This window comes from Phyllostomus hastatus, unplaced genomic scaffold (assembly GCF_019186645.2).
Source record: "Phyllostomus hastatus isolate PE091 unplaced genomic scaffold, TTU_PhHast_1.1 phas_scaffold_78, whole genome shotgun sequence".
Lineage (NCBI taxonomy): Eukaryota > Metazoa > Chordata > Mammalia > Chiroptera > Phyllostomidae > Phyllostomus > Phyllostomus hastatus.
Genome location: NW_025334041.1, coordinates 60,934,815 through 60,962,437, shown reverse-complemented (window position 1 = coordinate 60,962,437; position 27,623 = coordinate 60,934,815). Strand labels below are relative to the sequence as shown.

At 39.8% G+C, this 27,623-nt stretch overlaps 1 protein-coding gene across 2 annotated transcripts; it reads left to right on the top strand.

Annotated features, from left to right (window-relative positions):
* The first annotated feature begins 5,146 nt into the window (after window positions 1–5,146).
* On the top strand, window positions 5,147–27,247 carry MFSD9 (major facilitator superfamily domain containing 9). 2 transcript variants are annotated; one of them, XM_045828361.1, is made up of 6 exons: window positions 5,147–5,372; window positions 7,503–7,590; window positions 8,239–8,282; window positions 18,523–18,652; window positions 21,487–21,696; window positions 25,004–27,247. In XM_045828361.1, exons 1-6 carry the CDS (start codon window positions 5,217–5,219, stop codon window positions 25,792–25,794), a joined length of 1,419 nt encoding a protein of 472 aa, XP_045684317.1. In that variant the 5' UTR covers window positions 5,147–5,216; the 3' UTR covers window positions 25,795–27,247. The 2 variants fall into 2 exon arrangements, with proteins under 2 accessions (XP_045684317.1, XP_045684320.1); XM_045828364.1 differs by lacking the exon at window positions 21,487–21,696.
* Window positions 27,248–27,623: the final 376 nt, after the last annotated feature.

The window sequence follows — 27,623 nt, the reverse complement described above, 5'->3', positions numbered from 1 at the left end:
CAATGTCATTTGTTTCCCACCCTCCTGACAAGTATCATCAGTCTTCAAAGGTAGGTAGCCACAGCAGCTATTCCAATTATTCTCTTCATGCCTCTGTTGGTGGTGTTCTTATCATGTGCCACTGCCCTTTAGAAACAGTGAGCCCACAATTTCTCTTGCTAGTAATATCCCCTGAGTGCTCAACATGGTGAATCTTATTACTAGCAAGACTGGGTTTTCTCTGGGTGTAGCTTTTTTTTACCAGGACTCACAGTTTCCTTAAAGATGGGTAAGATCATAGTATCTGTGCCACAGGTTCTCTGATCACTCACATCCAAGCATTAATTTTTAGCCATCCAATAAATGCATTAAACATCTGTTTCAGTGCTAGTAGGCTTCCTTTCAAAGTGTACCATTTTCTGCTCCTACTAACTGGGGACATGTCCTAGCCACAATAGAAACTGGCAGTCTTTTTAGTTTTTGCCTGTCAGATCCTAGAAGTGTTACTTTCTGCTTATTTTGATTTCTCTATTAATGAGCTTGGACATTTTTTCTTTGTTAAGTATATCCACTTCTTGTATTTCTTCTTTTATTTTCTTCTTCTTCTTTGGTTGTTTATTTCTTTGACTCATTTTTCTGTTGGGAGACTTTTTGTTTGTTCATTTTTATAACAGCTTTATTAAAATTGTTCACTTACTGTATAAGTCAATCTTTGAAAGTTTACAGTTTAATGGGCTTTCAAAATATTCACAGAGTTGCACAACCATAACCATATCTAACTTCAGAATGTATTCATTAACCACAAAAGAAAATCACCACTCATTAGAAGTCCCTCCTCATTTAGCTTTTTCTCTGCCAGCCCTAGAAAACCACCTTTTATCTTCATGGAAATGCCAATTCTGAGCTATTCATATAAATGGAATCATGAAAAAAAAAAAGAAAATATATGAAAAGAAAAATCTCACTGGTAAAATCAAATATATAATAAATAAGGTGAATCAGACACTTAAAAGACTAGAGTGGAGGTTAGAGGACAAAAGTAGTAAAATCAACTATAACTACAATAAGTAGCTAGGGCATACACAAAACAAAATGATCAAAAATATAACATTAAAAACACAAATCATGGTATAATCTCCTAATTCAATAGAACCTTTTCTACACCACATGGTGGATACATTGCCCTCTTGGGATCAAAGTCCTCAAAACAAGAGAGTTCAATGATGCCAAGATGAGAAGCATAAATGAGTTATTAGGTATAAGAGTGAGAGAATCCACTACTACTTCTACCTTTGATTTTCAAATTATATCTTCTGGATATGGAGGAGACCACACCATATAATGATCTCTAATTCAAAGGATATATCATATGCTTTAAGACAGAACTCTATTCTCTTAGAGTATTCTATTCTATAGGGAACCTATCCGCATGGAGTGTGGAATGGCAAATGTAGCCTAGCCCTATTGGAAAACCAATAGGTGCAAGTTGGCACATAGGACGCCAAAAACACAGATTGGCTGTCCCATGGGAAACCAGGCCTGCATTATACCTAGGCTGCTTTGAGGCTTGCTCTTGCTAGAACTCCCTCACCCTGAGCTGAAGCAGAAAATGCTTACTGCATATCTTTCAAGTAACTTTCTGAAGTCTGTGCTAATTCTTCCAAGGACAGAGTGTAACCAAATCAATCACTCCTATCATTCCCTTGCATTTGCAACATTTTTCCCTTGTTAATCTGTAAGAAGTAATCAGTAACATCCTTTCCTTTGTTATCTGTAAAAGTAATCACCTAAAGCAAACCTGAGCATAATGAATGAGAACCTTCTTTGATGTATGCTATTAGAAAGCCAATAAAGCTTGTCAAGGCAAGGGTCGAGGCATTCTCCCCTTGAGAGAGTGGCCATGCCATCCCTTTTTCTCTATAGGACTTCTGTAGTCCATGTGAATTTGTTCATTGAATCCACAACATACTGACTCCACAGGGCAGAGTCTACATCACTCTTCCATTTAGCACTGTAACTGGGCCTGTAAGAAGTAGTCTCCCCATTTAATTAAGCCAGCCTCTTCTGGATGACATGTGATGTGATAAGATCAGTTCATTCAATAAGGATGATTCTATTGCTTTATTTCCTTTGCAGTGAAATGAGTACATTGCTCAGAAGCAATGTTATGTTAAAATGCCATACGTTAGTTCATGAGTCCATGGGTGGTATTGTCAGAGGTATCAGGAATAGAGAAGGAAAATATACATGCAAATATTTGTTTGTTATGCTAAGGATGAACCTCCATCTCTTCCATAATAGTAGAGGTCAAATACAAGCAACCTTTCATTAGGTTGCTTTCCCAGAAAATGGTGGCATAGCAGAAACTAAATGTTGGTCTATGCTGTTGGTAGATTACAAATTAAGCAATAATACTGGTAAAGTAAGGTCAGGCTTTTGATTCAATATATAGTCCCCATCACTACCATCACAACTATTTTGTTCTTGGGCCCATTGAAAAAACCCTGGTGTGGGTGGAGATATCCAAAGAGCACATCATTTTGTCTACTTGATTATTAAGGGCCTCCTCTGCACTAGATACCCACTGGCAGACTTTCACATGGGATAAAAGTATCTTCTATATCCTGTGCCCCTTTGAGGCCTCCAACCACATATCTTTACTGCAGATTTCTATGTCATTAATCTTTCAAGTCTGCTTCATATAACTTCAGCTATTGCCAGTGAAAAAATGTAGTTCATTTTTGGCTACTTCTCACTCCAGACAAAGTGAACAACTAAAATGTCTCTTGAAGTCCCAATGAGTGATAAAATTTCCCTTCACTACTATCCTTCAGAGTCACCCCTATGTAGCGCTCTAGTGCTACAGCTGTTCACTTGCAGGTGGTACCAGAACGTCATGCAGATCTATTTGTACACCAGTCTCAAGTTTTTCATCTTCAGTCAACTGGTTGTAAGGAACTTCCCAAAATATCAAGACATCCCCAAGGTCTTTGCTGATTATATATTAGCAGAGTGTTTCAATTATGTTGGTGTGTAAGCACCTTTCAATGTCACTTAGTGTCTATCTGCCCCATGGTGCATATTGAGATTTTACCCCACCTATTTATCTTGTAACCACTGCAGGCAGTTTTGATGGGTTTTGAGGAACATGTGCACCCCCCTTCAAGGTATCTAGTCCAGATCAGAAAAATCACAAGATTTTCAAGCACAAGGAGGCTAGTTTCCTCAGTTATAGATGGACAAACTACTTCTACTGGCAAGGAAAGATAAGAGTGACTTGGTTTAAGATTACCAGTCTCATCTTGGATCCAACCACATGTCTTCATTCTAAATTTATGATCTCATTCTTTCCTAAATAGCACCTTAACTTTCACATGAGAAATTCTACAAGATTGAATTCCACAGATGTTTTAATTCAGCAACCTGTACAACCAAATTAAGATTTTCATCAAAATCTCAGTAAAAACTAACTCCTCTGGATATCAGAGCAAGAGAGGAGTAGCTAATGAAATAAATACCTAAATAAAAAGGGACTACTAACCATCATTAGTATTTATTAAGTACTTACTAAGTATCAGGTGCTGTGTTAAGTTGTTTATATACACTATTTGGTGTCATGAACCACTTAATTCCTTTCACTGCACTGGGACTAAAATCCCAAAGATCTTCCATGGCCTCTTAGGTCCTAAATTAGCTGTACCCAAGCTTACCTGTCTGATCTGATCTCTAAGTTTGTTCAGAAGTTTTCAGCCAAAAGTATCTCCTTTTAACTGTACTTGGCTTACATGGCATCTCCTCCAAGCTGCTCTTCTAAAACAGCTCACTCATCAGTCTCCACATTGAGACTGTGCTGTCTTCCATTATTTGTCACGGTACCATTTATTGCTTTTAGTCTTTTATTTATTGTGCTTTATTATTTTAATTTATCATGTTTATTTAGTGTGTATTTACTATTATTACTCCAGGAAACGATACCCTCATCTCAGGCAAAGACGCTGTTTGTCTTGTTCACATTTGAACAGCACGAGGCAAAGCACTCAGTAAGCATTTGTAGAATTCTCACAACTTAGTCTGTTATTTATTCTTGTTTTTCACATAAATAAATTGAATCTTGCAGGGGTTGGGGGGAGCTAAATTAACTTACTCTAGGTCACTCACAGCCAACTAGTGCCCTAAGTCTTGGCGTCTTACAGCTGAAGCTAGTTGCCACCAAGGATGATCCTGTGAACCAAAAAAATGGGGCTTTTGATAAACCTGACAAGCTGCAGGGCCCACATGGTAGGCCTGAGAAGCTCAGTGACCAAAAAGTAACCACACAGGATGATTTGATTATAAATCATTAACTGGACTGGTTAGTCATAGAGGGTAGTCATGTCCCAGGCCTGTAACTTTTTTAGCAAAGGTCAATCTTTACCTTAAGTGAGCTCTGCTGTTCTTACAATCTAGGATACTATACCTTTGAAATGTCAATGTAACTTTCTTCTCCACACCCATCTGAGGCACCAAACTGCTCTGTCCCCAAAGAGGTTCACAAAGCCCGACTCCAAAGGTTATCTTGTTCACTCCATACCATCTCTGTGTGCTGTTATTAACTATACTGTGTCCACCAAAGTAAAATAAGTGTCCATCTCTCCATTTTACTTTTTTTCCAGTCCTAGAGATATCACTCTCTCCCTTAGCTTTCTCTGGTCCCCTTAATCTACCACCTTCTTTACAGCTTCTCCTTTGGTTTTAATGCATAAAATAAGCTGCAAAATTGCCATTCTGCACAGTCTTTTCTCAATCCATTGAGATTTTGCTTCCACGTATGTACTCTAAATTGGACTCATATAAACTCATAAAACTTTTTCTACAAGTTTGGATGCTGTTTCATTGACAAATCCATTCCCTGAGGTGAAGCTCATTATAATCCCCTTCGTCCACCAAACGCAAGGACAATAGGGTCTTCATTTCAAGAAAACAGCATCATCACTGCCATCTCAAAAACCCACATATCCTTCAAAGACGGTGGCACAGCCGGTGTGTGGCGGATAGGGGGCGGGTCCGCTTCCGTCTGCAGCCTGGTCTCGCAAAGGCTCAGCCCTGCCTCTCGCCGCCAGCCACTCAGCGGCAGCCAGCAGAATTCCCCTCTGCGCAAGCGCACGCAGCAGGGCGTCGGGGGCGGGGCTGACGTGGAGCTGTACGCCTACCTCTCGAGCAGGGTCTGCTGGGAGTCGGCGCTCCAGGTTTTTAAAGGTATGGTGCTGGGAGCCGTAGGGGTCTGCCGAGCGGGCCTCGGCTACTCGGAAACGAGGGGGCAAGAGGCGGGAATAGGAGCCCCGACGGAAGCTCCGCGGCCTGCTGTGAAGCAAGCCCGTCTCTTTCTGCTCTGCGTCTACCTGGTGGGATTCTTGGTGAGTGCTGGGGTTGCTTTTCAGGTGCTGACTGCTAACGCTGTTAGAGGGAGTGGGTTTTCTTGTAGCTGGAGCGGGAGGTGTGTTAACCGCTAAAAGCACCAGATTTTAGACCTGGGACCTTAAATTCTGGGTGAGAAAAAAATTCAGAGCTAAGACTCAAACACAAGCAAAATTTTATTTAGAAAGTCACAGAGGTAGAAGTGAACGGTGTCAGACGTGAGGCAGCTGGGCTGCGTGGTTTCGGAAAACAACTGGCTCAGGCCAAAAAAAATAAAGAAAGAGGAAAAAAAGCCTCTTGGAACTCAAGATAATGAAAGTAAATGCAATGCGCCTTGAGGGAAGAAAGGGGGAGGAAAAGCGCAGACGGGCGGGTGTGTGTGCACGCGCGTGTGTGGTGGGGGAAAAGAATGAAAATGAATCCAGATCTACACTCAAGTTTTAAATAGCACGCTGTTTCAAATCTCACCATGTCACACCTCCTTTAGTCCTAGACAAGAATCATCCCCGTGCCCTTGACCTGTAGTATACACTACCTTCCCTGAGTCACTTGGTAGCCTTCTTGCTTGGTTATCAGATCGCCGCAGTGCTTTTGTTCAAGTAACCGTTACAGTAGGTTAAGGACACTGTGTCACAATGCCTACCTTATTCTCCTCACTTCATCTCATCACATAGGAACTGAATTATCTTACATCGTCACAGGAAGGGTACGTACAGTGCAACAAGATGTTTATAGGGAGACCACATTCACATAACTCTTATTACAGTATATTGTTATAATTGTATAAATGTTTTATTAGTTATTGGTGTTAATCTTTTACAGAGCCTAATTTGTAAATTAACCTTTATCATAGGAATGCATGTATAGGAAAAAAATATGTATATGGGATTTGGTACTCTGGTTCCAGACATCCACTTGAGGTTCTTGGAATGTATCCCCAGTGGATAAGGGAGGACTACTATAATATTAAAATCAAAATAGTAGGCTGTAGTTCTGGTACTGTGAATTTATAAGCTATTTAATACTACTGGATATTAAAGACATGGCCATCTGAAAATGTAACCATGGAGGATAAAATGCTGAAAAGTGTATTGGGAAGTTTATGATTCTGTAATTAGGTGAATTACAGCTGTCAAGAGAAGCAAAGAACAAAAGATTAACTGTTGACTGAAAAAATACATGTTTTTCAAGTATTTCTGCTTAACCAGGATTACAAGAAAATGAATTCAGGTTGACTATTTAATAAAAACTGTGTGTGCTATGTGTTTTTCTTCTCCTAAACCAGTTGTAGCAAGTACGCAAGTGAAGTAGTAATGAGAACCACAATAGTTAAAGGAAATATTAACAACCTGTTAACTCAGAATCCCTAGCAAAAAAGGATCACTACCTATTCTCAGAACTGAAGAGAAAATATGTTTGAGCTTCTATTGTGTGTCAGACTTTTCTCAACCACTGTATCTCTTAATACACATTATATTTCTACCAGGCAGGTATTTTATCCTCATTTTTTAAAGATGATAGCACTGATGCTTGGTAACATTCAATAAACTTTTCAAGGACACATTTATTAATAAATGGTGCAATTGGAATTGGGAACTGTCTTTCTGATCCCAGAGTGCATGCACTTTCTATGACTTAGTTGCAGAAGATGGCCTTGCATTAATATATCAGCTTTTCAGTAAACCCCAGATTAGTTATCTTCCCCAACTGCTGGAGGAAATTCATGCTCAAATTCAAGTACATGCTGCTTTATCAAGAAATACACATCATCCCTACCTCATTCCCCACTTCATTACCGACAAAAAATTGTTTTGCTTTCTTATTTAAGGAACTTCAGGTACATATCCTCCTTGAATACTAAATACCAATTACAAAGAAACTAAAGTTAAAATGGATTATAGGTCAGAGTGGTTCACTCATTTACAGGTAGCAGCTGCTATAATTTATTGTATTTGGATCCTTGATAGCTTTATAACCTGTTGAGTATAGCATAACAATACAGTTAGGATTTCTTATTTTCTCGAAGTTTTAGGTTTGTCTTGGAAAATCAGTTTATAATTAGGATCACCACTATAAAAACACCTAGACTTTTGTTTCTAATTTGAGTTAATTAGTGTTTTGTTGTTTAGGATTTGTTTGGTGTCAGCATGGTTGTCCCTTTATTGAGCATTCACATTAAGTCTCTTGGAGCAAGTCCAGCAGTTGCTGGAATTGTCGGTAAGTGCTTACATTGCACATTTTAAGAGTGCTGGATTTTAAATTCCCTGAACTAAGTGCCTGAAAACAAAAAAATAGTCTTACAGCGATAGCGAATACTATTCAAAGGTAAATTGAAAATGCTGTAAGATGAATTTTCAGAATATTTAAAAATATTACCCTGGAGCAAATGTGATTCATCTTTTCCTAGACTGCCTCTATTCTGAGAACTTTTGAGATTCAGTGTTATCCCCATGCCTCATACCAGCAGTGCTGTTACAGGGGCTTATTGAGCCTCTCCAAGGAGCTGATTGTATAGTTAAAAGATAGGTACGGACTCCTGCCTATAAGAACCTGTAACCTAATGTGATAGACGAAACAAATGTAAACTACACAGAAATCACACCATGGAGGAGAAGGAATTGGGTTAAGCCTTCACCAATCAGTTCAAACTTCCTGCACTACCACCACCACATCTTAGAGGACTATACAATGTTTCTACCTGTTTAACACAAAATTTTCCAATTGAAAAAAAAAGTTGTGGGGTAATTTCCTTTTTAAAAATGAACTTTTTTTCCTAATGTTTTTCTGTTAATTACTATGTAGTTGTTATCCCATTAATCCAATTTTGTGATGTGTTTAGCTGATTTTATTGATGTTTCTTTGCAGGCTCCTCCTATGGCATTCTGCAGCTCTTTTCTAGCCCAGTGGTGGTAAGTTATCTTCCATCTAGCAACGTGTCTAGAAAGCACATTCATACATTTTGAGTGCCATCCAACATGGCTGTGGTAAAATCAGAGGCGGGAGGTTTAGCAAACGTAGATATCTAGATGATTGGGATATATAGTGTCGTTAGATCAGAAAAGTTCCTTCAGCCATCTCTCTTCCTCCATTGGCATCTGAGAAGCCATTGGCTTAGAGGAGTCAGATGGTTTCTTCTTAAAAGAACACATTGAGTCAAAATGAGAGTGTACTTTTTAAACTGTACCCTGTTCTTCTCATGACTTCCTGCTGACTTTGACAAGAAAAAAGAATGATTATTACCAATTTTTTTCATATGTGTCAATTAATTGACAATAATCAAATTCATTTGTGCTTCTAGGACTCTGAAGTTATATGTTTTAACTACATGGGTTATTAATTATAAAACCTAAGTGTATAGACAGAAGAAACCATTTGAAGTGGTGGTTGTATATCTATAGCATGGAGTAGAAAGACCCACAACTGAGCTTGTCACTTCCACTTCTGCCCACTCAGTTGTTTGAAATTCAGAATTCTTAACTGACCCTTCTCTTTTCTTTATGAAATCCGCTCTGCTACTCTGGTTTTAGACTGTGGTGTCCTGTAGTCCAGGCAGGTCAAACAGAACAGTCACGTTAGGATCAGTTACCTGATTGATTAATCTACCTGATCGATTGATCTACCTGACCTTGACCTTGACCTTGGTCTAAATAGCTGGCTGATGGGCTCACTGTTAGTGAAAACAGTGTACTGTATTGTGCTTCCCAAGAGTGGCTTGCATGTAAAATATGTTTAAAAAAGAAAAGAAATTTAGTCAGATTTTTTACTTATATTTTATTGATTATGCTATTACAGTTGTCCCAGTTTTTTCCCCTTTGCCCCCCTCCACCCAGCTAACCCCCACTCCTTCTGGCAATGCCCACGCTATTGTTCATACTGTGGGTCATACATGTATGTTCTTTGGCTCCTGTGTTCCCTATGCCATACTTTACATCCCCATGACTATTCTGCATCTACCAATTTGTACTTCTTAATCCCTTCATCTTTTTTGCCCATGCCCCCCAACCCCTTTCCCATCTGGCCACTGGTAAAGCATTCTCTGTGTCTATGATTCTGCTTCTTTTCTGCTTGTTTTTTTTGCTTTTTAGATTCAGTTGATAGCTATGTATTTTTTTTTGCCATTTTATTGTTCATATTTTTGATCTTCTTAAAGAAGACCCTGTAACATTTTATATAATACTGGTTTGGTGGTGATGAACTCCTTTAGCTTTATCTTGTCTGGGAAGTTCTTTATCTGTCCCTTTGATTCTAAATGATAGCTTTGCTGTGTAGGGTAATCTTGGTCGTAGGTCCTTGCTTTTCATCACTTGGAACATTTTTTGCCAATCCCTTGTAGCCTTCAAAGTCTCTTGAGAAGTCAGCGGTTTTTAAGGGAGCTCCCTTGTAGGTAGCTCTCTGCTTTTCTCTTGGTGTTTTTAAGATTCTCTGTCTTTAATCTTTGGCATTTTATCTATGATGTGTCTTGGTGTGGACCTCTTTGGGTTCATCATCTTTGAGACTCCTGCATTACCTTACTTGTATGTCTATTTCCTTCACCAAGTTAAGGAAGTTTTCTTTCATTATTTTTTCAAATAGGTTTCCAATATCTTACTCTCTCTCATCTCTTTCCAGCACGCCCATGATATGAATGTTGTATGCTTAATGATTGTCCCAGGGGCTCCTAACACCATCCTCATTATTTTTTATTCTTTTTATTTCTTGCTTTTCTAATTGGTTGTTTTTTACTTCCTTGTATTCCAAATCACCAATTTGATTCTCAGCTTTATCCACTCTATTGTTGATTCCCTGTAAATTGTTATTTCAATTAGTGTATCCTTTGGTTCTGACTGGATCTTTTTTATGATATTGAAGTTCTCACTAAGTTCATTGAGCATCCTTATAACTAGTGTTTTGAACTTGTAATCTAGTAGAGTGCTTATCTCCATTTTGTTTCAGTTCTTTTTCTGGAATTTTGTTCTATTCATTCATCTGGGCCATGTTTCTTTGTCTCCTCATTTTGGCAGTCTCCCTGTGTTTGTTTCTATGTATTAGGTAGAACTTCAGTGTCTCCGAGGCTTAGTAGAGTGGCCTACTGTAGTAGGTATGTGGAGTCCAGTGGCACAGCCTCCCCTATTACTCAGTTTGTGTACTGAAAATGTGCCCACCATGTGTGCAATGTATACCCTCCTATTGTATTTGAGCCTTTATTATTATTTGCATGTCCAAAATCAGTCATCAGTTGTGCTCTGTCCAGGGTCACACAGCATAAGCTACAAAAAAATATGCACATGGCTGCTACTTGAGCTGGGGTTGGACATGCCCAGGTGAGGCCAAGCTGTAAACCAAGGCTGGCTGCTGCTCATGCTGGGCCTGAGGCAACTTAGTGAAAGGTACTGGGCTCACTGAAGCCAGATACTGCTTGTGTGAGGGAATTTAGGAAAATCTGAAGTGTGGGCAAAGACAAACTATTTGCATGGAAAAGCCTTGGAAACAATAGCTTGGGTAGACTCGAAAGTTATTGCTCTTGGGGCAGGGCTTCAGGAAATCACCAGGGTCAGCCAAACTCTGAGCCAGGTTGATGGAGTCTCAGAAATGGTACCTGCCTGCTGCCTCTGTGGCTCTGTGGGTAAAGGGTTCAGAAAAGAAACAGTGGCCTCTGCTAGCACTTCTTTCTGTGAGAAAGCTGCCCCCCAGCTCTTGCCCTGATGCCCGACAATTCAGGTCTTCCCCCTATGTCTCTGATGCCTTTCAATCTGCTGCCCCCATGCTGGAGCTTAGAAGGAGAGTTAGAATAAGTCCATTCATGGGCCCTCTAAGATGAACTACCTGAGACTCCAGTAGTTTCTCTCTTCCACACTGTCAATCCTTGCTGGTTTTTATAGCCAGAAGTTATGGAGACTCATCTTCCTGGCACTGGAACCCTGGGCTGGGAGGCCTTGTGTGGAGCTGGGATCCCTAGCTCCTGAGATATCCCTCCCGATTTTATCTGCCACATGTGGTTATGGGAGCAGCCCATTCCATGTCTCTGTCCCTCCTGCCAGTCTCAAAATAGTTTCTTCTTTAATTCTGTAGTTGTAGAACTTCCATTCAACTCAATTTCTGGCAGTCTGAAAAATGGTTTTTCTATAGTTTAATTTTAATTTTGATGTGGTTGTGTGAGGAGGCAGGCTGTATTTACCTGCACCACCATCTTGACCACTGGTTGATATTTTAATGAATTTTTAAGTAACTACATAGTTATTCCCTGATTTATCTTATTTTCAAGTCTTTTATAGATTAGTTCACATATAAATAATAATTTTATTCTCCTTTACCCTCTACAATGACCTAGGAAGGTAATTATCTCTATTATACAGGAGGAAATTAAGACTCACAGACTTTAAATAGTTTGACAAAGTCACCTTATCTCAATATCCAGACTCTCAGCCTGGGTTATTTTCTTCCTAAAAGTCACTTCTCATTGCCTTAAAGATCTAGAAAAATAAATAGGTCCTGAGTGTCAGATGAGTGCACTGCTTGTAGTGCAACATGTCATATTTCATGTTCTTCCTTGTGAAAGAAGTTGCATTTGCTTAGTAAACACCTTTTCTCTTTTACTTGGAAATTCACTACCAAAAATACTTGCTATGTGTATATATATTAGATTAGTTAAGTCAGAGTGTACTTTAATCAATCAAGTGCCTTTCTTTTACTGGACTCTTAACATTCTGTAGAATAAAAAGCAAGCTTGCTTTTATCACTAGCACTTATCAGAGCACCTGGCACTTAGTAGCAATTTGTGACTGTAAATTTTTATTGCTAGCAATGGCCAAACCCTCTTTTACAAATACTCCTCTGCTTTATTGTATTTGTGCTTACAAAGCACATTTCATATAGCTTATAGCTATAATTTAAGAAGAACCTCCTTAGAAATCCTTCAGACCAGTTCCAGCCAAGATAGAGGCATGGGTAGAAATGCTTGGCTTCCCTGCACAACCAAAAGAAGGATAACAACCAATTTAAAAACAGTAAACAACTAAAATTGCCAGAAAATCAAACTGCATGGAACTCTGACAATCAAGGAGTTAAGGAAACATTAATCCAGACCAGTTGGAGGGGCAAAGACGGGCAGCCAGGCAGAGAGGACCCACAGTAAGATGGTAGACCATGCAGGTGAAGCAGGGTGTGGCTGATTGGGAAGCTAAAAGACTCAACCTCTAGCTCTAAAATCTTGTGGGGGTTGTGAAGGTGGGAGAAACTCTCAGTCTCTCAGGAGAGTTTGTTGGAGAGGCCCACTAGGTCCTAGAATATAACAAACCCACTCACCTGGGAATCAGCACCTGAAAGGGCACAGTCTGCTTGTGGGAAGCAAGAGAAGTGACGGAAGTGGGGCTGGAGTGGAGTGAGGGAGCGCATTGCTCCCTCTCTGACCACTCCAGCACAGACAGCACCACAATGCAGCAAAGCGGGTTGCCCTGACTTGCCAAATACCTAAGGCTTTGCCCTTACAACATAACAGGTACACTGAGAGAAAGAAATATGGCCCAATTGAAAGAAGAAATCAGAACTACAGAAAAAGAACTAAGTGGTAAGGAGATAGACACCCTGTCACATGCAGAGTTCAAAACACCGGTTATCAGGATGCTCACAGAAACGATTGAGTTTGGTCACAAAATGAAGGAAGAAATGAGGCTATACGAAGTGAGATAAAGGGGAACCAATAGTGAAGGGAAGGAAACTGGGACTCAGATCAATGATTTGGAACAAAAGGAGGAAGTAAATATCCAACCGGAGCAGAACAAAGAAACAAAAATTCAAAAAAATGAGGAGAGACTTAGGAACCTCTGGAACAACTTTAAGCATTCCAATATCTGAATCATAGGACTGCCAGAAGGAGAAGACGAGGAGCAAGATATTGAAAACTTAGTTGAACAAATAATTAAGGAAAACTTCCCCTATCTGGCAAAGGAAATAGACTTCCAAGAAGTCCAGGAAGCCCGGAGAATCCCAAAGAAATTGGACCCAAGGAGGAACACACCAAGGTATATCATAATTACATTACCCAAGATTGAAGACAAGGAGAGAATCTTAAAGGCAGCAAGAGAAAAGGAGACAGTTATTCACAAAGGAGTGCCCATAAGTCTATCAGCTGATTTCTCAAAAGGAACCTTAAAGGCAAGAAGGGGCTAGAAAGAAGAATTTGAAGTCATAAAAGGCAAGGACCTACATCCAAGATTATTCTATCCAGCAAAGCTATCATTTAGAATGGAAGGGTAGATACAGTGCTTCCCAGGTAAGGTCAAGTTAAAGGAGTTCATCATCACCAAGCTCTTAAGAAATGTTAAAGGGACTTATCTAAGAAATAGAAAAAGATCAAAAACTATGAATAGTAAAATGACAACAAACTCACAGCTAGCAACAACTGAACCTAAAAATCAAAAACTAAGCAAACAACTAGAAAAGGAACAGAATCACAAAAATGGTGATCATATGGAGGGTTATCATCGGGGAGGGGGAGGAGGAGAATGGGGGGGAAGGTACCCAATCTGCCCTGCCCCCAAAGGTACAGGGAATAAGAAGCTTAATTGTTAGGCATAAAATAGATGGGGGGAGTTTAAGAATAGTATAGGAAATAGAGAAGCCAAAGAACCTATATGTATGACCCATGGACATGAACTAAGTGGGGAGGAATGGTGGAGGGAGGGGGTTTTAGGGTGGAGAAGACATAAAGGGGAGAAAAAAATGGGGACAACTCTAATAGTATAATCAATGAAATAAAAAAGTAATACCCTGGGGAAAAAATCAGATGAAATACCAAATAAAATTTTTATTTTCAACCAATGTTTTTATAAATACTTTAATTATAAGTTTTATAAAATTAAAACATTTTAATTTTAAAATTAAATATGAGGAAAAGATGTGCTGTGTCAGATTTGACTAATTTAATATATCCATTTTCATGAAAATAACTAGCTTTATTAAGTACTTGTTATGTGTCAGACCCTTTTTTGGGCATTTCATTTTATTCAATCATTATACTGACTACTCTCAGCCACATCTCTAGTAGTCATGCATCTTTAATGACTGATTTTATATACATAAAAGCACATAACAAGTGTTGAGGGGGAGAAAGAACCTCTAAGGTAGATACTATTATTATTCCTACTTTACAGTTAGAAAAACAGGGCTAGCGATAGGTCTCCATTTGTAATTACATTAACTAATGTGTGTGTAGCATTTGGAACGATGAGTTCAGAGTTGAACCCAGACAGCCTGGCCCACGGACTGGGGTGTACCTACCAGATTCTGTCACTGCCCTGTACACAAAAGGAGGCCAGGGACCTATTACCCAGGTGGAAAGAGTGTGAGAGATTTCTAAAATCCATTGAAATGAAAACTAGGGGAAAGGATGATGCTATTTATATAAGGCTGACAGTATTTTGGAAGATTTACTCTCAAAATTTTTCATAAAGGAATTTTATAACCATTTATAACCTGTGTAAAAACATCTTTTGGGTTTTTCTCTTTTTTATATTTTATTTATTTATCTTTAGAGAGAGGGTAATAGAGGGAGAAAAATATCAATATGAAAAAGAAACATTGATGGTTGCCCCTCATATATGCCACAACCAGGGATCAGCCTGCAACCCAGGCATATGCCCTGACCAGGAATCAAACCAGCAACCTTTTGGTTTGTGAGATGATGCCCAACCAGCTTTGCTACAGTGGTCAGGGCATCTTTTGGGTTCTTAAGAAAAAGATAAACATGTGTAAAAATGGGGAAAGGACATGAGCAGAAGTGGTTGGCTTTTGGCAAGGCAGAGAGTCAGGCTAAGATGACATGGTTAATTTAAAAGGGTGGGGAAAGTCATTGGATATCATGGAGGAGTGAAGAAGCAGGATGCCTCATTGACTGCCTTCTAGCCAAATCCAGGAAAACATTGCTGGAGACCCTGTTCTTGACCTTCCTCACTGTGAGCGCTCTATAGCTGTGATAGTGTTTAGTAATTTTTACTTTAACAATTTTTTTCAAACAAAGCCTCACCCAGAACCTCAGTACATAAAATGGCTCAGTGTTGAGGCTCTGTAGTTGGACTGGGTTTTTCCATCAGGCTTGTGCCATCTGCATGAAACAAAGCACTTCCAAAGTATAAAGAGAAAAATGGGCAGCTACCCACTGAGGCTGACCAGGAGTGTGAGTTGCTGCTAGAGACAAGCCTCCTTTGTCTTCGTGCTTAGCCATCCTTAGTTGGACAACTGCTTAACCTCTTGCATCATGGGAATATTCTCAGCAGGAAAGAGGGAAGGAGGGAAAGGAGAAGATTTCCCTGTGGCAAATCTTCTTCCCTGTGCCAGTACCCTTCCCCACCTCTAAAATTTTTTTCAGAAGACTCACCAGTAACTTCTGGCTGCATCTTTGAAGACCAGAATTTTTAGCTGTAAGGGAGATTTGTTTTGACTGAGCTGTTGCTATGGAGTACTGAAAATTATTAAGTAAAAAATGAGCTAGGAAGGCAGCCCTTTATTTCCTGACATATCTGTGATCCTCCTCATTCCACCTCCTGGATTCCACAAAGCATACCACCACCATCCTCAGACCTTTTGTCCTCACTGCCTTCTGCTTAGGTCTTCCCAGCTTGCCTCTCTACTTCCGTTCCTTGTAGGCTCTCTTTTCTTTTTCGTGAGCCTCACACTTAGACTTCCATACAGAGGCACTGGGGGGCTCAGCTAGTCACCCACTGGGCAAATTTCACCCTGGGCCATCTTCACCCTGGACCACTTCTAATGTCACCAAAGCTCCTTACTTGCCACAACAGTGGTTCAGAAAGGAGCCCATGCCTGGCAGGTTCTGAGACTTCCCACATAGGGGAATTATAACCACAGATTTCAATGTAAAGCCAGAAACCACAAAACTAGGGAAAAAAAAACATGAAAGAAAGGCAATGATTTGGGGGATATGATACTTAAATCACAAACAACAAAATTAAAAATAAACAAGTTGGACTACATCAAACTAGCAAACATCTACACAGCAAAAGAAATAATTGTGAATGAAAAGGCAGCTCTGGAATGGAAAAAAATATTTGCAGAGCGTATATCTGATAAGGTTTAATATGCAAAATATAAGCAAATAGTAGAAAAAGAAATAACCCAAGTAGAAAATATTGGCAAAGGACCTGAGTAAACAGTAGATGTGTTCATGTCATTAATCATTAGGGAAATGCAAATCAAAACCACAATAAGATACCTGTTAGAATGGCTATCACTGAAAACATAAGAGAATGATGTGAAGGCTGTGTAGAAAAGGCAACCCTTATGCACTGTTGGTGGGAATGCACATTGGTGCAGCTACTGTGAAAGACAGTATGGAGATTCCTCAAAAAATTAAAAATGGAACTAGGATATGATCCAGCATTCTAATTCTGGTTATATATCCAAAGGAAATGAAATCACCATGTCAAAAATATATCTGCACCCCTTTGTTCACTGTGGCATTACCACAGCCAAGATGTGGAAACAATTTGTGTCCATCAAGAGATGAATGGTTAAAGAAAATTGCGCACACACACACACACACACACTACACATACTACACATACACATACACATGCACGCAACCATAAGAAGGAAATCCTGCCATTTGCAACAACGTGGATAAACCGAAGAGCATTATGCTAAGTAAAATATGACAAGAGAAAACAAAACCAAATGATCTCATATGTGGGATTTAAAAACAAATGCTTTTGAATGAATTTTTTAAGAGAAAGATTAAATTTGTAGTTACTCGAGGCTGGGGTGAGCAAATTGAGTGAAGGTGTTCGAAAGGTATAAACTTTCACTTACATTATAAGGAAGTAGTGGGGATGAAACATACAGCATGGCGACACTATAGGTAACACTGCTGACTGTATTTGAAAGTTGTTAAGAGTAAATTCTAAAAGTTCTCATGACAAGGAAAAAACTTTTTTTCATGTATATCTATATGAGATGATGCATGTTAATTAAACTTATGGTAATTTTGCAGTATATGTAAGTTAAGTCATGCTGTACACCTTAAACTTACACAGTACTATATCTCAGTTATATCAATGAAACTAAAAGAAAGTAATAGTGTGAGAAATGTTGTATCTCAAAAGTAATCAAAGAAATTCACATCGGAGTAATGAGAAATCATTTTAATCTATTGGATTAACAAAATTAATAAAATCCATGGCTGTCATGACTGAAAAGAACAGCCACTCTTACAGAAGAGAAAACAGATTTTTTTTTAAAGATTTTATTTATTTATTTTTAGGGAGGGAAGGGGGAGAGAGAGAGAGAGAGAGAAACAAACATCAATGTGTGGTTGCTGGGGGTTATGGCCTGCAACCCAGGAATGTACCCTGGCTGGGAATCGAACCTGGGACACTGGTTCCCAGCCTGCGCTCAATCCACTGAGCTATGCCAGTCAGGGAGAAAACAGATTTTTAATGACATGGAATGATGTTCCAGATCCGTTGTGAAGTGGAAAAACAAGTTACAAAATACAGTATACTATATTTTGTTAGAAATACTATTTTTAGATTTGCAGTATTTTTATAGTCATTTTTTTCAGTATTTTCTAAATTTCTAAACTAAACATGGTTTCAAAGGAGTTGAGCTACATAAAGCTATAATGAAAATAAAAATGGGGCTTTAAGCCCTGACAGATGTCTCGGTTTGTTGGGCATCGTCCTGCAAAGCAAAAGGTCACTGGTTCAGTTCCTGGTCAGGGCACATTCCTGGGTTGCAGGCCTAGTCCCTGGTCCAGGCACATGCGAGAGGCAACCAATCAGTGGTTCTCTCATACATCAGTGTTCTCTCCTCCTTCTCCCTCCCTTACACTCTCTGAGTATCAGTAATTTTTAAAAAACTTTAAAAATTACACCTCACTGTTTCTCCAGCCATTCTTAGCCTCTGGATCATCACAGATGCTTTCTTTGGTATATTAAGCCTTTTTTGGATAAAGAAAACCATGTTGTATTTCCCCACTCAATTTGTGGAAGGCCAGAGAAAATAATTTACTCTGACAAATGGCATAATAGAATCAAGCATCTAAGGATGTTAGCCCAAATTCCCTGGTATTTTTCCTTGCATTGCATTTGGGGGGCATTTTCATGGTGGTGATTTTATAAAAGTGAGTCAAAGGACTTTGTGTGTTTCCTGCTTCCTCAGGGCTCCTGGAGTGATGTGGTTGGAAGGCGGTTTTCCTTGCTGGTGTGTATTCTCTTCAGTGGCTTGGGTTATCTTATTCTTGGAGCATCTACGAATATATTTGTATTTGCTCTCGCCAGAGTCCCTGTGGGTGAGTTCTTGCCTCTCTGTGTTTTCCTTCAAAATAAATCACTTATGTGTATGTCTATATGTATATGTACATGTACGAGGTCTGCCCAGAAAATGTCCGGTATTGTTAGTATAACAAGAATGGTTTGCATGACATCAATGTAACCTGGCAGCCAAGGAGAGTGGACTGAAATGTGCAAGTGTGAACAATGACAACTTCACTATACTAGTCAGTGATGTTGGTAGAGTCTATTGAGTGAACATGTGTACTGTGTGGCCATCACATTCAAAATGAGTGCATAGAGCAACAAAACTACCAAATTTTGTGTTAAGCTTGAACATTCCTCTGTGGAAACTATTATTTGGATGATTCAGAAGGCTTTTGGTGATGATGTAATGAGTGCAGTGCAAATAAAAATATTGCATAAACACTTCAAAGATGGTCAAGAATCTGTTGAAAGTTAACCACATTCTCTAAGGCCTGCAACAAGCAGAACACCTGAGAATATTGAATATATACAGGCTGCAGTCAGCAAAGATTGGCAACTGACACTGTAAGAACTAAAGGCTGATCTGAATAGTGAAAAAACTGCTGTATTTGAGATTCATTCTGCAGCTTCTGTTTGCTACTAGAACAGAAGGAACATTTTGCTTCAGTTGCTAATGACTTGATTCAACTCACTACCAACGAACAGATTTGGTGCCCTGCGACTTCAGGCTTTTCCCAAAACTAAAATCACCTTTGAAAGGGAAAGAGATTTGAAACTGTCAGCGAGAGTTAGGAAAATACAACAGGACAGCTGATAATGATTCCAACAAAGGATTTTGCAGAGTGTTGTGAGCAGTGGAAGAGATGCTGGGAGAACTGAAGTTCCAAGGTGCCTACGGTGAAGGGTACTAAGAAGTCATTGTCCTATGTACAGTGTTTCTTGTAGCTTGTATTTTCTTCAGTAAATGTCCTGCTATCCAATACCTCTTGATGAGAACTTAAGTAAAGAGGGCACAATGACAATACAAATTAGATCTGTAACTCCAGCAGCCACTGTGATTGAACATGAAGCATCAGTCAGGCTCTGCTGACCTGTCCAGAGCTTTAATCCTTGGACTTGGTAGAGCCTGGTGTCCTTGACATCTGTCAATGTGTGCAGCTTTGCTACTGTAGTAGGGTCTATCTACTTGCTTCTGGTCTCTCTCCACTCTTAGGAAGAATTTATTAAATGTCTTTGACCAGCACTGTGGTTACTGTATGGTCCTCAGTGAGCTTATAGTTTTGAAATTGGGCTTCCTGACTTCAAATTGATACTAAGCACTGTAGCTTTCCTATGGCCTTCTATAAAGCTGCTTGTGACTTTGTGGGGGACACTAGGATTATGATGTAGTGGCTTGTGTGTAAGTTTTGTCTCAGACTACTCTTGAGTGTTTCTGCCATTTTTGAAATAGCTTTCATTTTGTCCATTCATTAACATATGTTTCCATTCTTTGAAATGTTGCCTGTGAGTGCTGGGTGGTGAGGTTGGTAGGTGGTTACTAGGGAAGCTCTTACTCCCTCTTATCCTTTCTTAGTGTCAGAGACCTGAAGTTTGTTTCTTTCCTACTTTAATCATTAGAGCACTATCAGACTGTGCTACCCTGATAAACAAGTCTTTTGCGTTCACCCTTCAAAATTAATGCTTGTTGTTGTTTTTCACTTAATAAAATGGTTTATGACGACCTTTGCTTTAAATGTGGTTAATCATCCTAACAAGCCCCACTGCCACACACAAAACTCAACTGAGAACTATTTCATGTGCACCTGGTGACCAGATCACTTTACGTTCTTGGTTTGGGGGACAGGTTGTCCTTCTGCTGTATAATATACTCTGCAAATCAATGGTAAGGCTGTTCATAATTCAAAAGAAACAGATGAAAGATGAATAGAACCTATATTTGTTACAAAATGGGCCAAGATTTATGTGGAAAATTATAATGTTAATATAAAATAACCTGGTTTGAGTAGACATATGCAGAGCAGTGATTCCTTCAAGGAGATCACTGGAAACCACTGTGTCCCATCATGGATAGAAGCAATGACTCAAACCTGCCAGCATCATTTATTAGTAGGACCTACTGTGTCTAGATCAAAATAGTGGGCACCTATGTCACCAGAATTCACCAGTTTATTTGAATGTGTCTGTTTGATATGTATAAGTCAGATTCATCAGCAGAAGTAGTATGAGGAATATAAAGTTGTTACATACACTTTACATTAATCTTTTTCAATTTGTTTAGTCAGCAATTTCAGAAGCCTCTTACTAGTAGAAAATCAGTAGTATTGGTTAGATGACTACTATGTCATCATATTGACTATTTTTGTATTTGTAGTTCTGCTTGTCCTTCTTCCCTGCTCTGATTCTTTCCGTAGTAATTATCACCTTTTGTATAGATGCGCCAGCTCTGTGAAGGCAGGAATATATGTCTTTTTTTTTCCTCCCTGTTCTTTGCATTACCTGGGGTCAAAGTCCATGTTGGACCTGTAGTAGGCATGCAGAAAATGGGTATTCCCTGAGTTTATGAATAATGAATGATAAATTTCCATATAGAAACCACCATGAATTGGGCTTGGATAACAGAGAACTGGGGACACTGGAACGTCATGATGAGAAGGGGGAAGCTGAGGATTCAGGAGGTTGGTTACCAGAGACAAGGTGACCAATCAGGATGATAGGGCTAGACCAGGGGTCCAGTTGTGGTTCATGGAACCTGCTGGCCTTAAAGGTTCAAGGAAAATGGATTAGAACTCCATCAGTGAAGTACTGGATCACAAGCGAGCTTTTAATCTGGAAAATGTTACTGAATGTGTTTCTTGTCTCCTTGCAGGTATTTTTAAACATACACTCTCCATTTCAAGGGCTTTGCTTTCTGATCTGGTTCCAGAGAAGGAATGGCCATTAGTCATTGGACAGTTAAATGCAGCATCTAGTGTGGGCTTCATTTTGGGACCCATGGTCAGTGGCTATCTTATTGAACTAGATGGTGGGTTTTATCTCATATGCCTCATCTGTTTTTCTGTCTTCCTTCTCAATGCTGGTAAGTTGCCATTTAATCATAAGATTATTTCGTTTATTCATTCATATTGTCTAATCTGCTTTTATTTTCTTATAATTTGTTTTTCTTGGAATAGGTAGACTTTTATTCAAAAATGAAAGACCACACCAGCTGCTGCCGCAGCCCTCCTAGTGTGTGCGTGTCATGCTAAAGCACGTGCTTGTCTCACAGACTGCACAGTATTGAGCTTGCCCCTCCCCTGTCCCTGCTTTCCTCCATGTGCCTTGGACCACAGTGGCTTCCTGGTCCACCTTACACATGCCAGGCTTATTCTCACAGGAGGGCACTGCAGTTTGTTCCTTCTTCTACCTGTAGTGTTCCTCCCACATTTCTTTACAGACTCTTCATATCATTCAGGTCTCAAATATTTGCTTCCTTAAGAGCCCTTCTTTGATCATTCTGTCTAAAATAACTATATTTCTTCATAGTTCTTTTGAAACATTATTAATGTGTTTTTTCTCCTCTAGCATGCACAATTAAAAAGTAAACTTCAAAGGTTTCAGATTTTCTCACTGCTGTCATCCCTACCCAGAAGAGGCCAGGCATATATAGCCAATGTTCAATAGTATTTGGTAAATGAAAGAATACATATTGGAGCCTGACCAGGTAGCTCAGTTGTTTAGAACATCGTTCTGATACGCCAAGGTTGCGGGTTTGATTCCTGGTCAGGGTACATAAAAGAAGCAACCAGTGAATGCATAAATAAGTGGAACAACAAATTGATGTTTTTCTCTCAGTGTCTCTCTCTCTCTCTTTCTTTAAAAAAAAAATAAACAAAGAATACATACAGGACTGTGAGCTCCTTGAATGATAGGCCAGTTGCTTAAAGCAAAGAATATGAACTTCTTTGCCCAGAGACTTGAGCATGGCCAATCCTTATGTAAACAACGTTATTAACAGGAGGATTTATGTTGTTCAATTTTTCTAAATTCAATGATACTGTATTTGACTACAACTTTTTGAATCTTCATATCCAAGACTTCTAGCTGAGTAATGAATTCCATGTTCGGTTGGGATATCAGTCTCGAGAAGCAAAGTTCATTCTCAGAGGAATACTGTATGATTTTCTACCAGAAGTTTAATCTTAGCCAGGAGGAGAGATCTGATGGATCAGTGTAACTCTAGAGAAAATGGCTTTGCCCTGAGTGGTATGGCTCAGTGGGTTGGGCACTGTCCCACAGACCAAAGGGTAGCCAGTGTTTCCTGGTCAGGGGACATGCCTGAATTGCAGACCAGGTCCTCAGTTGGGGGCATGTGAGAGGCAACCAATGGATGTTTTCCTCACATATCAATGTTTCTGTCTCCCCTTCCCCTCTGTTTAAAAATAAATAAATAAAATATTAAAGAAAAAGAAAATGTTTTCAAGCCCATGACTGGTTAATGCAACCAGGTACCTTCCCATATAAAGCAAAGTATATAAATATGAAGTACATAGAAGTCAGTGTATAAACAAAGAACATGACTCTTGGGCTCTATTTTGGATTCTGCAGTGATGGTGCTGTTTAATATTTTGCCCTAACCTAAGTATATGAATGGGTCCAAGCTAGGAATACATTCAGCTGCAAATGTTCTCAATTCCAGTTGCTTAAAGTAATAGGGATTTTTTCCTGCTTAAGAGCTGTGGGTTTGACAGGCTGAGGCAAATGCAGATGCTGGCAGGGGAGGAGCAGAAGAGGGACCGGGGCTGGACAGCAGTGTCTCAGAGCACTGGGCCTTCCAGTGCATTGAGCATAGTGTAAGACTGTTTTCCTCATTCCATGTTGTCATTACTTTTCTCCTTGATAAGAACGGCTATTTTCCCCAACCTATCTACCCCTTCAGCTTCTTATGTCCTTGCTTTGATTTGCTACTTCTTCTGAAAAAGGGCTTTCATATCTTTTTACCAATGATTAGTTTTTTTCATGGTTAAGAACTCAAACACTAGTCTGACAGACTTGGCTTCAAATCCCTGCTCTGGCACTTCTCAGTGTGGGCTTTTGATGAGCTGTCTCAGTTTCCTCTACTGTAAAATGGACTAACAAAACTCATAGACTTGTTATGAGAACTATGAGAGGTTTTGCATATAAGCAGTTTATTCTACTGCTGTGCATATGATAACCACTCAATAAATGTTAGTTGCTGTCACAATTATTTTAATTATTAGTTTAATTATACTTTTCTTTTTGTGTATCAGTGACAGTTCTTTCACTTTTTTAGCAAGATTGTATGAAGTCTCCAAGATAAGAGCAAATGAAAAGTCTGGGTCTGCTTTCTCATGTGATTTGTTTTCTCTATCATAAAACAGCATGAAGCAGCACTGACTGGCCAGCCACAGGTTCAGGTGGAACTTCAGTCTTGGAGGACTGAAAAACCACACAGGGATGTGTTGGGAAAGATGTCCTAGGATGGCAAGCTATTATTTACTTTTAAGAAAGTTTGGGGCATGAATTGGCAAGAGGGCATTCTACTTGCTTGGATCGTGTGGGATCAATAAAACAGCTAAGGCAGGAACGTGCCAGCCACATGAGGGCAGAGGTGGAATTATCTGAGCAGGGGTATGAACTGCTGGGTCAAGTGTATGTCATGGTTTATGAGAATAGGTCTCAACAGGAAACCTATAAGAGTGCAGATCGAATCAGATGCTCCCTTGACATTAGTGTCAAACTACCCTTAGCTACCAACTGCCCCTCCTTACCCCCTTGCCCTTCATTCCAAGGATGTCTCTGTCTAAAGCATCCTATGCTTCCCCCAGCATAACACCTACCCAGGAATCTAATTGCCTGTTTGCATGTCCTTACCCCCTCTTATGTTTAAGTACCTTGGGTTCAGGAGTTGTATAGGCCTTGTCTAGTTTGTTAATATACTGTTTCTAATGTTTAGCACAGGATTCAGGATTTAGCTTAAATGTTCAATGTTTGGGTGGGTGATGAATATGGATGGGTAGGCAGGTAGTGGATAGTCAGATAATTAGCAAAGTAATGAGGGAAGAATTTAAATGTGAAGTCTAAGAATTTAGATGTGAAATAATGGGATATGGGAAACTCATAGGTTCTTGAGTTGGGGGCTGGGAATAGTGAATATTGTGTAGGTATAGGTTATTTTCTTAGGTGAATTGCAGAATGCTGATACTGAAATGGAGTAGAAGTAGCTATGGTAATGGTTAAAAACTGGATTCAAAAATAGGGATTAGCAAATCTGCTGATACAAAAGTACAGAATAATCTAATACTAGTTACTTCTTGTCTCCCATGGTAGTACTGTGTGAATTCGTTGAATTCAGCCTACTTTAACACATGGTGCCATTTTAACAGGTCTTGTTTGGCTGTTTCCATGGAGTGAAATAAAAATCAGTAGTACGAAGAATAGCCTGGGATTGGGTAAGAACTATGCATCTTTGGGAAAGACAGACCATGAAGTTCAGGAGGCAAGCCCTACCCCTGGGATCATGGTGAGTGAGAAGACGCCTAGGCCATTCTGGATGGAAGTCATGTCCACACTGCAGGACGTGAAGAGCCTGGTATTTTCTGAAATGTGGGACATATTTCTAGTACGTTTGCTGATGGCCATGGCAGCCCTGCTATACCACAGTAATTTTGTCTTGGCTCTCAAGGAGCGCTTCGGGGTGAGGCCCATGGTGGCAGGCTACCTCATCAGTTACAGCAGCACCCTGGGGGCCCTGGCTGGTTTGGTTCTGGGTCCAGTCCTGCGGCTGTATAGGCACAACTCCCACAGGGTTCTGCTGCACTCCAGTATGCTCACCTTCTTGCTCCTGTTGCTCTATTCCATGGCCCCCACCATGAGAACTGTCATTTTCTCCTCCACGCTCCTGGCTTTCTCCACGGCCATTGGCAGGACTTGTATTACAGACCTCCAACTAACTGTGGGTAGGGCCCATGCCAGGGGCACCCTCATAGGCTTGGGGCAATCAGTGACAGCAGTGGGCCGAGTCATGGCCCCCATCCTCTCTGGAGTTGCCCAGGAAGTCAGTCCTTGTGGCCCACCCAGTCTGGGGGCTGCATTAACCTTGGTAGCTGTTTTCATAATGTCACTAAACAAATCTCGCTATGGTGGTGATAGGACTGATAGATTAAAAAGTGAATAGAATGAATTTAGATGACACAAAGAAGCAAAATTGATGGTGGTGAATGAGGGGCAGAGGCCAAGTGAGAAGGGTGTTTTGGAAAGGGTGAGTGATCTAAGTGAAAAGGCATATTTCTACTCCAGTTCATCCAGGTCAGCCTCCAGCTCTGCATTCAGCCCTGTGGATGATCAGAAGTCAGAGCCTTGCCAAAGGGGAACATATTAAATATATACTTAAAAGTCTTTTCTTCCCATGTGGATCAGTGAGGATAAATCCAGGGGAAAAGAGCTACCAGCTACAGGATAAGAAAATAGTGATGGGATCGGAAAACCTGGCAAGGGCAAGAAGGGAAGAGATCCAAGTATTTTCCTTCTCAATAAAAATAAGGTAACATTAGTGCTGATCAGCTGGGATACAGGTTCCTTCTCAATTGTGTAAGTGAAGAGGGAGATTTTCTGCTATCAAAATGCTAGAGATTGAAGAAGCTGCTTTATTAAAGCTAGTTTGTCACTTCCTCAAGTCATAACAAGGTTATGAATGCTAGTTCCACCTGGGGACCTGGTTAAAAATCAGATGCCCAGCCTCACCCCAGAGACTGATTACATGGGCCTAGGTGAGGCCAGATATCTGTTGTATATGGTTAAGTACCACTTGCAGTTCCTCATGGAATTTGAAAAAGGATTTGATTAGAGTAAAACCCAGGGAGAGATTTGATTGTTTTATTGGTAGCTAACTCAGTTTGGACTGTCTGTTAAAATGTAATCACAGTGTGTTATACTTTCCCCAGCTACTAGCATTGTATCCCATAACATTTGTACAGAATATGAGTGTCAGGTGTCATACCTTACTGGAGGGACTTAACTCTAGAGTGTCTTGTGTTGAAAATAATTTCCTTTATTTTACTATCACACCTGTGCATAGAAGAGCTGTGTTTGTCTACAGAGACACATTTTGGTGTGCATTTTCCTAGGCCTAGACTGAACTGCCATTCCAAAATTACTGCCCAAGGGATAAGGGGCCCAGAATGAAGTTAGCACAGGCTCACACAAAGGCATTTGTAAAGCACATCCTGACTTATTGGGATGACATCAGTTATTAATAAAAATTACTTAAGAGCTCCCTCTGTTTTCCTTGTACAAATCACCAAAGTGCACATTCCTGTCAACCTTCTTAATTAGCCCAGTAAGATATTATTCCTACTTTCACCCTAATGCACATATAATTGTAAATAATATTTTAATACCCTGATTTTTTATAATTTGAGTACTTCCTGGGTGTTAAGCAGAAAAAATATTTCTGTAGTTTTAGAAATTGCATATGGGGTAAACTCAAGTACATATGATAACAAATTGATTGGAAATTTGAAGATTGTTGTTTATGAGAAAAATATAAACTTTTTATTGTGTTGTAATTCTGAACTTTTATATTGGGTTGGCCAAAAAGTTGGTTTGGTTTCTGTAAGATGGCTCTAGTAGCGCTTAGTTGTCTTTAACTTCACTTGAAATGATTTTGTTATATTATATTGTGACAGCTGTTGTAACAACATGCATTTAAAAAGAAAAACATCAAGATTGGTGATTTATTTGTGTGTTGCGGGCCGCCCTGCCTGGTCTCAGGAAGCTGTAACCCCCCATGACTTAGGCTGAGTGAAGGACCTCTGGACCAGGAGCCACTGAAGGAGACAAAACTTATTTCTTATGAACTGGCATGAACACTGCCTGTTCATATGCCTCATTCCTCATGCTTAAATGGCAGTCTATGATGGGTAACAATTCTCTTGAATAGAGAATGAACTTAAGACAGATGCATTCACGAAGGAATGACAGGGACAAGACTCACGGAGCTGTGGA

Excerpts from the sequence above, each read along its gene's own strand:
- MFSD9 (XM_045828361.1), top strand. The coding sequence starts at position 5,217 with ATGGTGCTGGGAGCCGTAGGGGTCTGCCGAGCGGGCCTCGGCTACTCG. Across the intron at positions 18,653-21,486 it reads TCTCGCCAGAGTCCCTGTGG|GTATTTTTAAACATACACTC; the intron begins GTGAGTTCTTGC and ends GTCTCCTTGCAG. Across the intron at positions 21,697-25,003 it reads TGTCTTCCTTCTCAATGCTG|GTCTTGTTTGGCTGTTTCCA; the intron begins GTAAGTTGCCAT and ends CCATTTTAACAG.